Consider the following 14445-nt stretch of genomic DNA (forward strand, 5'->3'; position numbering starts at 1 on the left):
GAAATTTAACACATTCTAACAGCTACTTTTGTTCTTATGTTAGCACTGCGGTATGTATTTTGTGTAAGTGCCTACTTTCACCTTGCAAACGACATGATGTAAAAACAATGAATGTCACATATTGAAAAAAACAACATTTATATGTGATAATAATGTTTCAAAAACAAGCCATAAAAGATTAAAGCTGCACGTCATCAGATGAGACAAAATATTCCAAGAAAATAAATATTGAGAAAAATGTACTAAAATCTTAAGAAAGGTAAAAAAATTTGAAGATCCAAGTTATATTTTTCATGTTACATGCGGTTTAAGACTGATTTTGCAGTATTTTATCACCATATTTCTACTGCGTTACTAACGCAGTAAGGGCTGTTTTGCATAAGTGGACCACTTTTGATAATTTTCTTGGATTGTAAGTGCCGATTGCTATTATATATGCAAATTACTTTATATGTTCACCTCACAATATTTTACTTTCAAATACATTTCCAAGAAAAAATTAACATGAATCTGGAGGCGTGCTGCTTAACAATTTTTTAGTAAGATGATAAAACATTAAGTAGTGTATTGATACTAAACTCAATAGATATATATTTCTACTCACGCCCCGGGTACACGGAATACATCAGGCTGAACTTGGCTAACATCAAAGTTATCACACAACACACGTGCCAACGATATGTTACGTAGCTCCGCTAGCTGACCTAATTATAACATATACTGTACTCTTATATATCTATATAATACATAATAACACATACATGGAGGAATGTGGGTTTTAAATAAAACAGTATCTTTGTTTTTAAATTTAATAAAATGAAATTATAAAATTATAATATATCATGTAGAACAGAGTACTTATATGAAAAAAATGCATTTTTAAAGGTAGAAGTAGAAAGCATTCATTGAAAACAAATTCTCCGGTAGATGTTAAAACTACATACCCATGGTAAAAAACTTTTGTTCGTACGATCGCGATGTACATGTTTATATGGTTGAACGGCTTAGAAATTAAACTTAAGCGCAGTTACCTTTTGTAAACCTTATGACTGGATCTTGTGTCTCGTGCCAGTACCTGTCACCTAATCTCAACCTTTTAAATTGTTTTCCTAACAAACAAGCAAATGTTGGTCCTACAGAGCTGTCAGGCAGTAAAGTTTCTGTCATTGCGCCGGCGAACAAATCTATGTCATCGACGTGACTGTAAGAGGCAGGGAAATATATTAATATGAGTGTTAGAACTAAGAATAAATATACATGTATAATGACAACATAAGTATCAATGATGTATGAGAAATGGTTCATACCATTCAAAGAATAGGTTTGTTAATGTGCTTAAGATCTTTTGATTTACAACTCGACCTACTTACCACTGACAAAAACAAAGTATGAATAAGAAAATTATACCAGTTTGTGTATGACAACATTTTTAGATCGTACTCTTCTGCGATAGGCTGTATATCATTATCTATATCAGCGGAGCGTTCATTCTTCATATTTAAAAGCTTTTGACTTGGTAAAAATACATCCATTCTTGCCTTACCTTTGGCTTTATTTCTTAGCCTTATATGCCACTGTTATGACTGTCAAGTGACATAGACTTAGTATAGTAGCTTTTGAAAAAACAAAAAATATAAAAAAATTTTTTTAGGGGTGTTTTATATTCCATTTATTAACCCTTTTTGGGCGATTTGGCCCTAGGTTTTAAATTTTTTAGTTTCCTTTAAAAATAATTTTGGTACACCATTAAAATTTTAAAAGAAAATTTTTGGTTTTAAAAATAAATTTATTTAAGCTAGATTGCGAAACAATTTCTTGCAACTGATATTAATCACTTTTGAGGCCGCTTCCTGGGACCAACCAGTACTGCTGTCGTATGAAAAAACATGTTGGTAGCCAAATATGGGCTCGAACCATTGTTCCCTGGGTTGAGAGGCAGACACCTTAACCACTAGGCCACCGCTCACCTTAAAATGATGAAATGATAACTTTACCTATAGACGTTTTGTAGCTTGAGTCTTTGGTCTTCGTTATGGTCAGGTAATATAAACGATCCATCGTATGTCATGTTAGCTTTGTCTTAAATAGAAATTATTACAATGTTTTGTTAATTGATAAAATCAATTTGCAAGAAAGTTAGCTATTTTGTTAACTTAACATCTGCAAAGACCGAGACCCCGGGGTTAGTGACCTAGTAAGGACGAGATCTTCTTTTAATGCATTTGAAAAAAAAATGCATTACAGTATACGTCTATATCGGTAATTTTCGTATTTTGTATAGAAATCATTGCTTAAGCTTCCACGTGCCAGTGCTATTATGTTTTGATAATAAAAGTACGGGAACGTCAATGCCTAAAGCTGTTTTAACGTTGCGCACTGAGTCATATTATAAAAATAATGAATCCTTGGACGGTATTACCAGTCATTGCTTTGTTGTATATGACATATATATGTCTGTTTTTTGTTGTTTTTTTGTTGTTTTTTTTATCAAATTTACTTATGTTTATCCTTTATAATACGATATTGTTTATATTATACTAGTACGAAGAATTGTAATCTTACCGAGGCGACAATGTATTCTCCAGTGGTTATATCCGGGTATCCCATGATCTCGACCACGTTGTATATTAAGTGCCGGTAGATCTAAACTGATTCCTTTTTTGTCCTTGAATAAAAGATTTCTAACACCGTCCCCGAAAATACTGCAACAATAAAATATATCTAAAAGAAAGAGAAGATGTCAGTTAATGAATTTAAGAAACCATAATGCAGGCGTCACACTGTCCCGAAATTGACACCAGATGGGCATACGAATATGAAATTTTTAATTTTGTGCGAAGATAGCCCCGAAATTGGTCGACCCGAAACAAGTACAATTCCTACAGAAGGGTCACGCGATTCGCATTCCGAGCCCACACCGATTCCAACCGAAGGTTTCACGCGATAATCACATCCGATACACACACGAAAGTCACCTCAAAGATGGCCAATTTGTACATTGGTAGTTTACCAGCAGGACACTGCCGAAAGGCACAGGATAAGGTACCGACGTCGTTTTTTGAGTTACGATTGCCTTTTTCGTACCGTGGTTACGAAGGGCGTCAAGTACCTTCACCTCCGGGTGGTATACAACCAACGACCAACCGCGGCAAATTTCTCAGTTTGCAGATATTATTGGGAGCAATTTTCAACTACGTTTGATTTTTATTTTGGTTCTTCATATTAGTATCAAAAAAACAATTTCTATCCACACAAAAAATCTTATGATAAAATGATACTTTTGATTTGGTTTATTTAAACTATCCAACATTTAGATTGGAGACGAAACTTCATGCAACATCCTGACGGGGTATATGGTATTCTCAATAAATTAGATTTCGCTAGAGCTTTTAGCAAACGTTGAAGGTTTTTAACAAAGCCAATAATTTTTCATTACTAGCAAGGGCTTCTCCAAACAGGGCTACCGCTATTATAAATTACGTAAGATATTTTACAAAAATTTAACAATTTAACTATGATTTAATTTCTCAAAAAATTTAAAAGTAATGATTCAAAAAAAGATTTTAATGGAGATGTTATTTGCAAACTTCGCAAGATCTTTGGTCATTGTTGCCTTTAACTAAAATTTATTAAACGTTTAAAACCAAAAGAGGTTTTGACTATATTTTTTAGAATTATTACGCATGCTAAGTGTTGAACACTTTAAACAATTGGTCCTTTTCCTCTTTTTTGATTACATCTGACGGAACCAAGTGGGATACTCTATGATAGACAGTTCTTATTCCCCTTTGGGACTGAATTTGCCTTAATGTTCGTCTTCTGCCTTGCTTCGTCGGGCCTTTGTTAGGTGATTTTTTGTTACTCTGTCTTTCCTTTAAAAAATTATTGAATACTTTTTGTTATGGTTTTCATATGGGTATTCCTTTTATATGTATCTACAAAACATCTCGGTGTTTTACTTATTTTACCTTTTGAAACAATAACAACTGTTTATTAAAAATTTTACTTGGCGGGGATTCATTTTATTTACACTGTCTCGTTTATAGGGGAACATTTGGTGGGCTAAGAGTGAGGTTTAGTGCCACTATTTAACCGGTTTTTAAACTCCCCCAGCAGTGCCTATTTGCTGCTGATCGGTCCAAGGCGGCGCCCCTCTTTGTTCCTCAGGATGCATGTCTTTAATTATTTATCATTTATTGAATTAACGTGTCGTTCCCTGTTTCCTTTTTATGTTTGGGGGTCCCGCCTTTGGGCTCCTTTGCCAAATTGGTTCTTGTTGCTGGGTTCATTATGGGGGTTGCGTTTCAATTGGGAACGCCGCCTTTCCTTGTTGATCTTGTTTTTCATATTTTGGTTATTTCATTCTGTTTTAGCTTGGACACTTTTGTCGGCATCCCTTGTTGTTTTTCTTCTTTGGTTTAAGTATTTTTCCCCTTTGCGCCCCTTAGTTTTATTTATTTAATAATATCAATCATTGATTTGTTTTTCTTTGATTTCCTTGTCGTTTAACCATTATTTCGTCTTATGTATCATTTAAGTGATAAGCCTATCGTGCCCTACCTTGCCGCCCTGTCCGTTTTTCTGGAGGGTACTTTTGTGTTTAACTTGGTTCTTGTTGCTTGGTTGTGTGGGGTGTTGCGTTCATTGAACGTTGCCTTTCCTTGTTGATCTTGTTTATCATTATTTGATAAAACTTTTTCATACCTCCCCCAAAGTGGGCCTGTGGGCCTCATAATGTTTTTCTAAGTGTCTAAGAAGTAGCAATGCTGCTGCCTTATTTTTTCTCGGTTGACTCATATCAAAGCATGTAATTCTGCAGGAAATAAACTGAAAATAATTGTAAATTAATTGCAAATAATGGAAGTTTTTGATGTCTCTGAAGGAGAATGTGCAAGAGTGTCAGATGCGGAAGATGGTCTAACCGTTTATATGTCCACTATGATAAACATGCCAACGCTTGAGCCACTAAAAATTGCTTTCTTCGTCCTCATCGTGGTCCCATCTCGATGACTTCGTACCAAAATACGATTGTGACACGACGGTATTGCGGGGGCTTCACGTAGTCGTGTTCCCTTCATTAAGACAATCGGGAATCTTCGTGTTTACCTCGTAAATTGTCTTCTTGAGGCCTAAAAATGTCAGATTGCACCGATGATCACACGAAAAGAAACGACAAAGACTACACGATTTGACAAGATGGCTTTACGACGGCCTTTACGAATGGCAAAATTGACATACGAATTCCAACACGAAAATGAACCTTCGCAATGTCTTCGTGCAATTTTTTGGCATGCCAAGATTTTGGAAACCGCTTACGAAGTTTGCTGCCGGAGCTTGTAATATTCAGCCGGGGATCATACGATGGCAAAAGATGCCCTCACGAATGGCACGATGTTATTACGATCAGATCCGAATTTGAAGATTTCCTTATTCGTGTGTCCATCTGATGGCAAATTCGGGACAGTGTGACGCCTGCATAAGTATTTATCGTAGCATTTGTGATATTTATTTCTGTTTTCTATTTCGTGTTTTGTTTCTAAATGTTTATCACTTTATCTCGAGCGTGTGTGTCTGAAACCTAACACATATTTACTAAATATATTAAATAATATCAAATGGAGTTATCCGACCTTCAATCTTAACAAAACTATTCATCATTAAAGAGAACATGTCAAAAAATGTACAGGCTGCGTGTACAGTGCAGATCATGGACAGACGGCACGAAAATGCAAGCTGAACTTGGTATGTACTTGTCGCATGTTTTGATTGAGACTTTTAACACATACACACAGGTTTAAACATACAACTTATATTAATCTTTTATTTCTAATTCTATCGTATTTTATCTAATTTATACTCCGATCGATTTGAGACAGCACCGTAATATACAGTAACCAGGAATTGTGCAAAAGTAATGCTATGGTCAAAACGAGCACCACAGTTAATTATTTCAAACTGAATTTAAAATATTGGCGAATGCGTTTGCTGAGACATAATATTTTATACCTGATCAAAGATATCTCCATGACAGTTTATTTTTTCAAGATCATTCGTGAGAATTACGACCTGACTACATATATACTACTTTACAATTTTTGATACTCGGTGAGCTTATACATTTTCAAAACTACTGGTGTCGTATACACTTACATTACAGAAAAAATGTGACTGAGAACATTTGTACGAGGTTACGTGGAATTTGTGAATGATGCATCGAAAAACGCCGGTTACTTCATAAAAAGTAGAAACAAGTTTCCTTCAAAACGGTAGCCAGGACGTCATTCTCACGAATAAACTTAGAAAAATAAACATATTCCAGGCAGTACATGTATTTGTTATGCTGGTTTAAATATAATGTCGTAGCAGCCGTATGCGCTTATGTATTTTTTCTATTAATAATTTGATTTACTATAAAACAGTTTGGTTCGTTAACTTACCGTGTTACACGTTTTGGCCATGTCTTTGCATAGATACTTTTGCGTTAATTAAACATTCCTGCGTTACTAGATATACCCGTCGGACAGCTACATTGGTATTCTTAACTATATTTTTTTATAAAGCACTATTTACACACATTAACAATCTTATATTTCAGACAACTGCATGCTGTTAAATATGTTCATGGAAAGTGGGATTAAATTTGTGAACTGCATAAATGCCACAACACGCACGGCAAAATTTGCCAAGAAATTATCTAATTTGTAGAATTCCACTGAAAAGCTTTGTCTGCTATCCGACCGTATAATTTTAGACCAACGCAAACTTTATTTATAGGAGTCTGGTAGCAGTACTTTTAAATTAACATTCATTGCAATGGAAGATAAAGAACAATTTGCTTGCTGCCGTCTCACTTCATACAGTGGCTCATTCTTTAGCAGAATATATGTGAGACCAATCAGCTTCAAGGGAAAAACCTTAATGGAAGCATTCAAATTAGAATTAATGAGAGTCGATGAATATTGCTGCTGGCAATTTGCAATGTCTCGGCATATCTTCCAACGCGGTGAAACAAATATCTTCTTTATGATAAACGGTGACGACAGCCGAATGAGGTAATTTACTCTTATCGATAAAGTTTTAAAGATATTATTATTTGTTGCAGATTCCCCTTATACCTTTGCAGATATTTACTCTTCATTGATATTTTATTACATAAACAGGAACACTATTATAGAATATAGAGTTAAATGATTAAAAATTGATATCGTTAGTAGACAAATGATAAAATATAAGAAATACCCGTCAGCAAGAGGTGTTGGATCATCTACGAGCCATCTAGCGATCCCATCAAGCCCTGCCCCGTCATTATACTGAATCATGTGTTGCCGATGGTATGTTGTCTCTATCGGATTCTTCTCCGTAAACTGATACTGTTTGCTCATAAAAGCCTGATAATCCGCTATTTGTGAGTGTCCGAACCTGTCACAAATATTACGTTTATTAAAAAGACTTTGAAAAGATGTATGTTTTTATCAGTAGAGTGTTTGATAATACATATACCGAATATATCAAACCTTGACTAAAATAATGATGTTTGTCGTCAAACATAAAAGAAGGAAGCGCGTGTGCAAATTCATCACAAAAATACTACAATTAGATGTATGGAATGCATTATATAGTTTTCTAACAAACATTACTTTCTATGTAGAACACGTTCAATATCAGACTTTGTATGTATAAATACATGTAACAGCTACATTTTATTACAATTCGGATGAAATACTTGTATACTGGCATTAGTTCTCTTTGTTAGAAATCAATATTATACTACATAGATTACATAGCAAAGTGCTTGAAGAATAGAATATAACATTGACTTTGATATATTGATTGATTGATATATTGAATGACTAGTAACTTTTGATGATCAGTTAGAGGTATATGATATGTCGCATCATGCAACAGAACGTGATCAATTGTTAAACAAGTACCTGAATGCTGCCACTGCAAATGAGTTAAAGATTGTCGGGTTGACTTTTGATCTGTAGTGATTCCGATGTGCAAACTTCTTAAACAGATTCAGCTTATATTTGTCCATAGTATCTTGGTTTAATATTGCAGGGAGATATTCGTTGTAGTTTATTATCTAAACATAATCATTAAACGTATAATAGTAACGAGGACGATGTTGTTGTTTATAATGTTGAGGATGATCGTATGATACATAAAAGTATATTATACATATTGACAGAACTATTTTTTTTCCGAATAGTAAATTGTGCTTTCTTTCCGGAGCAAGAGCTTTGGAAATTAAACATTTTCAAAATAATGTTTATCAAATATTATTTTTCAAGTTGCTTATACGTTATACGTTTTTTTTTATCGCAGTGTCTTACAATTTCTTTTAATAAAAACCTACTGTGACAAAACTTTAACCTGCAAGTTTCTCTTAAGGTAGTACACCCCTAATGCACTATCTCCACTTTGAAGAGTATTCAAATAGGCTAGAATCACTGTCAAGTGTAAAGAAACTGAGGGGACGTGGGTTCAAACCCCAGAAGGGGCAACTTTTTTTTTCTCTTTTTTTTTCTTTTTAACATTTTTTATGAATCTCTTAGATCCCTAATGGAAGAAAAAAGTGTTTAATTTTAATTATATAATTATTGTAGGTATTTTTTTGCTAAATAATGCCCATTTTAATAGCAAATATGATACCAGATATTTTCCAAGCTTAATTAAATAATTAAATGAAAACTACACGGTAAAAGTATTTTATATTTTGCAAGACCAACCAATATACATTTAAGAAAATTTAGGCAAACTTTGAAAATAGCCCCTCATTGTGGTAAATTTCAAGGATATTTGAAAAAAAAAAGGCTTTTTACATAGGGAAATGGTCAAATAAGTGTTTAAAGTGGGTGGGGTAGGGTTACATTTTTATACATATTAAAAATATTTCGTTTAGAAACAATCAATTTGCTCATTTAATTTGTTACCTGAATGTCATTAATTGTTTCTTTACAATGAGCAATAGGAAAACATTTTTCATAATTATGATATTATAATTTATTTAGAGTTCCCTCATTTCTGAAAAAGTCTCTTCTAATGGCAAGGTTTTTGTTCATAAAAATGTCCATAACTCATAAACCACACGGTAAATTTTGTTTAAATTTTGCATACAGGTGAGATTTAAGGCATATAACTATCCTATGTTGTCAATTTTACAGTTCCTTATAGTGTCCTTTAGGGTTGTACTACCTTAATATATCTTATACGTTATCCTTAATTTTTTCATTTTGATAGATTATTAAAAAACGAGTGTCATTAAATATCAACGACTGAAAACAAATTCTAAATTTAAAAAATAAATAACATTCGATATCAGCTGGGTTATAAGATATACCTGGATTGTGGCTGCCATTATGCGCCTGGTTTGTTTGAATATTGTCTCGTCATCCCAGTCAGGGTTTATACGAGCAAATTCTCGTGCAATTCTGTTGTGTTCTCTCATAAAGCACGTGTGACTCCAGCCAAGACTTGGTACAACATTTACCCGTTTATCTCCTGTTAATTTAAACGCTTTGGAAAATATTTTATTGGTTGATTAGGCGTTATCTATTTCTTATTCTTTTAAATTATTAGGACAAATTCTTGCACATCTGAATATGATACCATTATATACATTCAATACATTGTCGATCAAAACATTTAGTGTTATAAACTCTTTTTATGAAATATTCTTTTAAAGAACAACGATTTAAAGCGTTAACATCTCTGTCGATGTTTCCAAATAATTCCTGTTAAAAGTTTTTCAGAGTTTCAAGCACATACCTGTTTTAACAAGGTAGACATGCTCATAGTTTCAAGAAAGCTACGTTTTGTTGTAAATAAATATTCTTATAAAAACTAACACATTTTAGATCAGCGAATTATCTCTGGATACTCTTATTTCTAATTTAAATTTATACTCCTATATAGAGGATATTCAAGTTTTTCTCTAAATACATGACAAATACATGATTTATTTTCATCGAATGGTATGAAAATAAATATTTCATGAGTGGTGGTAGCCACGTCGGAAATATCATAATTTCTATGCCACAAGAGGAAAGGGGGGAGGGGGAAAGCATGTATTTATAATAAAAAAAAAACATGAATCTCCTGTTTATTACATACATTTGTTTATTTTTTGACATAACAATTTGCTACACTTCCCATTCAATTTCGTGTACTGACAAAGAAGTAAAAGAAAGTAGTCCGGCAAGTGAAAAAACGGATAATATATTTCACTGCAGTGAAAATGAATTTTTCAGTAAACATGAATGAAAATACCTTTTTTATTTCATAAATATTTCTCTAAATTTCATTTATAAGTATATAATAAATATTTCTATGTAGTCATTCAATATAGTTTAACTTGACGTATTTACCCGCAAGAGCACAATGATCTTTTGGCGCTTCGATATTGCACTTGTCACTGGGAGCCAATGGTAGTTGTTCACTGTGTGTTTCATTATCTTCAAAGGTCTTGAGTAAACCTATAAAAATTAAGATATCTTCATTGTACAAATGTGTACATATTACAGCTGCTGAGAAGTGATTGAATTTTAAAGTGTTTTGACCGCACTGCAGAGGTCAATCTTTAATCCTCAAACGTCATGGTTTTGATTTTGGCTCATTATTATTATTATTATTATTATCATCATTATTACTATCAATATAATTATTATTATTTTTATAATTATTATTATTATTATTATTATTACTTTTATTATTAATATTATTATTGTGATAATAATGATTATTATTGTTGTTATTATTATTATTATTATTATAATTATTTTTTCTATTTTTAATTTATTATTATTGTTATTATTATTATTATTATTATTATTACTTTTATAATTATTATTATTATTATGAAAAATTAAAAAAATATATTATAATTATTTTTTTATTATCATTATTATTATAATGATTATTTTTGTGTTATTATTATTATTATTATTATTATTATTATTATTAATATTTTTATTATTATTATTATTATTATTATTATTATTATTATTATAAAAATTATTATCATTATTATTATAATTATTATTTCTGTTGTTATTATTATTATTATTATTATTATTATTATTATTATTATTATTATTATTATTATCTTAATTATTGCTGTTGTGTGAGTGCGTGTGAAGCTAGAAGAGGTTTTATCGGAAGCGATGAAAATCAGAACATACGAACTGAATTTAAAAAACGAAAATACCATGGTCAAGTCTATAATAATGTTTTATTCATTAACCAACACGTAGCTATTTTGATTTACATTTGTATGATCTTTTATTAAGTCTATCTTTACAGTTTATAATATGGAAAAAGTAGGTACCATTACGTGAACTTTATACGTCAACATATTTTTTTCTGTTCCAATAATTTTCTTTAACAAGAACAGTCATACGAAAATAATGTAATCAATGAACATCAATTTCGTTATTTTTCAAAGCTATTCCGAAATTTTGTCAGTTTTATATATAGTTAGTATCTAAATAATTTTAGTTTCCATTTAATAAACTGTTATCTATTTTAGACATTCGAATTTCCGCCTTTTAAACTTCCCTTTCAAGCATTTAGACCACAAGCTACTAAATTCGCGTGTGTTTATACATGTAAAACATAATTATATGAAAGTAAGATCGTGATTTAAAAAGACAAAATATTGCTGATAATAACCTGACGTACATGTATTTAAACATAAATTTCCTTTAAATGTTATTAATAACAATGTTCTGCTCTTACACCGTTTATAATGGTGGAGAAGGTCTTGTGATTTAAGTCTGAATACAAAATGTGCAACGCATCATTATGTAAATATTTATATGTAATAAAAAAAACTCTTACAATATTTTCAAAAATCTTCCAAACGATTAATTTTTCAAATAAATCTGGAAGTATACATGTTTAAATTCAACTCAATCGCATGTATTTACTCCTTATTTAAGAAAAGGCACAGATCGCCGTGTGTACATAGCGGTATTACCAAAATTTGAAAACTGCCTAATTTATTATCAACTTATCAACTTTTTAGCTCTACATGTATCGATTACGCTCGCAATCAATACACTAGCGTACTTTGTAAAGGAGATTTATTGACAATATTGAAACAATATGAACAATTTTATCTTGTACGGTCGGTTTGATTAATTGTTCACTTTTCAACGCTAGACTAGTTATATTAAGATATTTTAGCTTAACACTTTGTTTAACGCAGTACAAATATAAAATGATTAAAAGCGCCAGTCGTTGAAATTATGTGAAGCTATACCTACTGGAAATTTATTATTTAAATTATCATAAAGAATTTTTACACCGATACTGAATCGATCATAATAAAATGTATCAAATTCTGTATTGGAAGTTATTTGTGTTGAATCGAGTTGAATTTTAAATCCTGGTACAAAAATGTATACGGACGAACGGTTTTGTATACCCTGTTACAATAATGGGTATTTTAAGGATGGAGATAATTTTTGCACAAAATGTCAATCATATTTATGCTTAACATGTGCTAAAGGCCATGGTCTAAAGTGTGGAAATGAAGCATTAAACAATAAATTTGAACAGCATATCCGCTTCCTAAATGATCCGGACGCAAATATTAAGAAACCAGACCAGAATCGGTTCGGATGTAAGGATCTGCCAGTCAAAAAAGAAAATACCTCCTACAAACCACCAGTCAACATAGAATATCCGTATGCCAAAGATCCAGTTTCTTCTAATTCCACATATTTGTCTGCAACGGATTCAAAACGGTTAGATGACACTCATGAATCACATTGCTGGAATCAGGAACAAATAAGCGGGAATGGACGGACTGTTAGAGCACCAACTGACAAAAATGCCAAACAAACTTATTCAGCAAGAAAAGGTGCAGTCAGAGTAACAAAATTATATTCACATGAAGTCAGTGAAAAACTTCACAGATGTAATAATCATCCGGAGATGATTATAGAAAATTTCTGCGTCAGTCACGGTGACCTTTGCTGTGAATTTTGTTTGAATGCAAGGCATAACAAGTGCATTATTCAACCTATTGATGAGGTCGCGCATGATATATATAAGAGTGGAATGGTAGAAATTCTAGAACACGAATTCGAAATTGCTAAAGTCAAGGTCACTGGAATGGTTAAGGAATGTGAAATTCGTCTTAAATTAAAACGACAAAGTAAAAGACAATTTGAAAGAAAGAAAAAACTGGATCAAGCAGCTGTCAAAATGGAAAATATTGGCAGACTAAAAACAAAATGTAATGAACTATATGAAAACATTTCAATAAGTTTAGCTGAAATCAAAAATGCTAAGGAGAGTGACAGCGAAGTATACACTTTCATAGCGATAAAAAAGAATGAACACATGTTAAAACATGCGAAGGATAAAATAGCAGGACTACTTGATTGGCGCGAAATATTCGTACCAGAAGACAAAACAGGGGTTAAACAAGCTACGGGAAATGGCAAGATAAAAGATAATAACATAGAAAATAAAGTAAGGGAATGTTTTATAAACGAAAATGAAGACACGAATGCATGTGCCAAATCTAGAGTCATTACAAGTGATGTCATTAACAAAAGAGTAATAGGAGATATCGTTTTACATCCTTTTGAGACAGACACAACGATGGAAATTTTCAATCAGTACAACAATGAAGGTATGGAAATTCAAACACTTGACATGTTGATGCAGGAAGAGTATGATGCTGAGAAAGAAAAAGAAATACAATCTGAAAAACAAAATAAAAACAACGCAAACACTTCACTTTCAGAAGCTAAAACTGTAAATTTTATTGGTAAACCCGTTACCGGGCACGTAACAGGAATGTCTCCAAAGCATCGGGTGAAGACCTATGGTCTTACAACGGAATACTATATGACGAATGATGGAAGTGACGATCTAGGCGAAATTAGGATATTGCGTCTACAATCAGCGCCACCTGAAAGAACAGCGACGGAAAGCACAGACACGTGCAATAGAGCTAACAGTGCTTATGGTCTGAAAAAACAAGGTATGTATTCAGGAAATGACTATCGTTCAAACACGAAATCTGGGTTAAATCAAATCGATACATATGGAGTGACTGATGAGAAAAACGAACAATCTAAAAGCACTTCAAGAGTTCCAATATCGGAACAAACCAGAAATAAACGGACAACATATACGGCTATGTATGAAGCTAAAACAAAACTTTCAGAGCAAAATCAGACATATAGAAAGAAACATGACAGAAAGCGAGAAAAGCAATCAGTCCCAATTAAAAAGAAAAGGCCAATTTTATCTAAGAAAAGACCAGATGAATCAAAATTGATATCGATAATAAAAAGCCATGAAAGCAGAGGGGAAGAACATAGACTGAAACAATGGATAAAACATACAGAGGAAATGAGCAAACTGTATTCAAATAGCAACACAACACCTAAAGATGCTGCCGACAATGATAATTTAGAGCCG

General features: G+C 32.3%; 1 protein-coding gene across 1 annotated transcript in view; it reads right to left on the minus strand.

Annotated features, from left to right (window-relative positions):
- Nucleotides 1–600: 600 nt before the first annotated feature.
- LOC132739524 (eosinophil peroxidase-like) overlaps nucleotides 601–14445 on the minus strand; it is a 31469-nt gene continuing 17624 nt past the window's right edge. Inside the window, exons 10-17 of the mRNA XM_060727237.1 lie at nucleotides 10371–10478; nucleotides 9344–9504; nucleotides 7932–8086; nucleotides 7240–7419; nucleotides 2563–2702; nucleotides 1995–2079; nucleotides 1032–1201; nucleotides 601–704 (exon numbers count right to left, since the gene is read on the minus strand). Of these exons, the coding sequence (XP_060583220.1) occupies nucleotides 601–704; nucleotides 1032–1201; nucleotides 1995–2079; nucleotides 2563–2702; nucleotides 7240–7419; nucleotides 7932–8086; nucleotides 9344–9504; nucleotides 10371–10478 (1103 nt within the window). The remainder of the gene's footprint in view (nucleotides 705–1031; nucleotides 1202–1994; nucleotides 2080–2562; nucleotides 2703–7239; nucleotides 7420–7931; nucleotides 8087–9343; nucleotides 9505–10370; nucleotides 10479–14445) is intronic.

The sequence above is a fragment of the Ruditapes philippinarum genome, unplaced genomic scaffold (assembly GCF_026571515.1).
Source record: "Ruditapes philippinarum isolate M1 unplaced genomic scaffold, ASM2657151v2 ctg2939_1_1_1_1, whole genome shotgun sequence".
Taxonomy (NCBI): domain Eukaryota; kingdom Metazoa; phylum Mollusca; class Bivalvia; order Venerida; family Veneridae; genus Ruditapes; species Ruditapes philippinarum.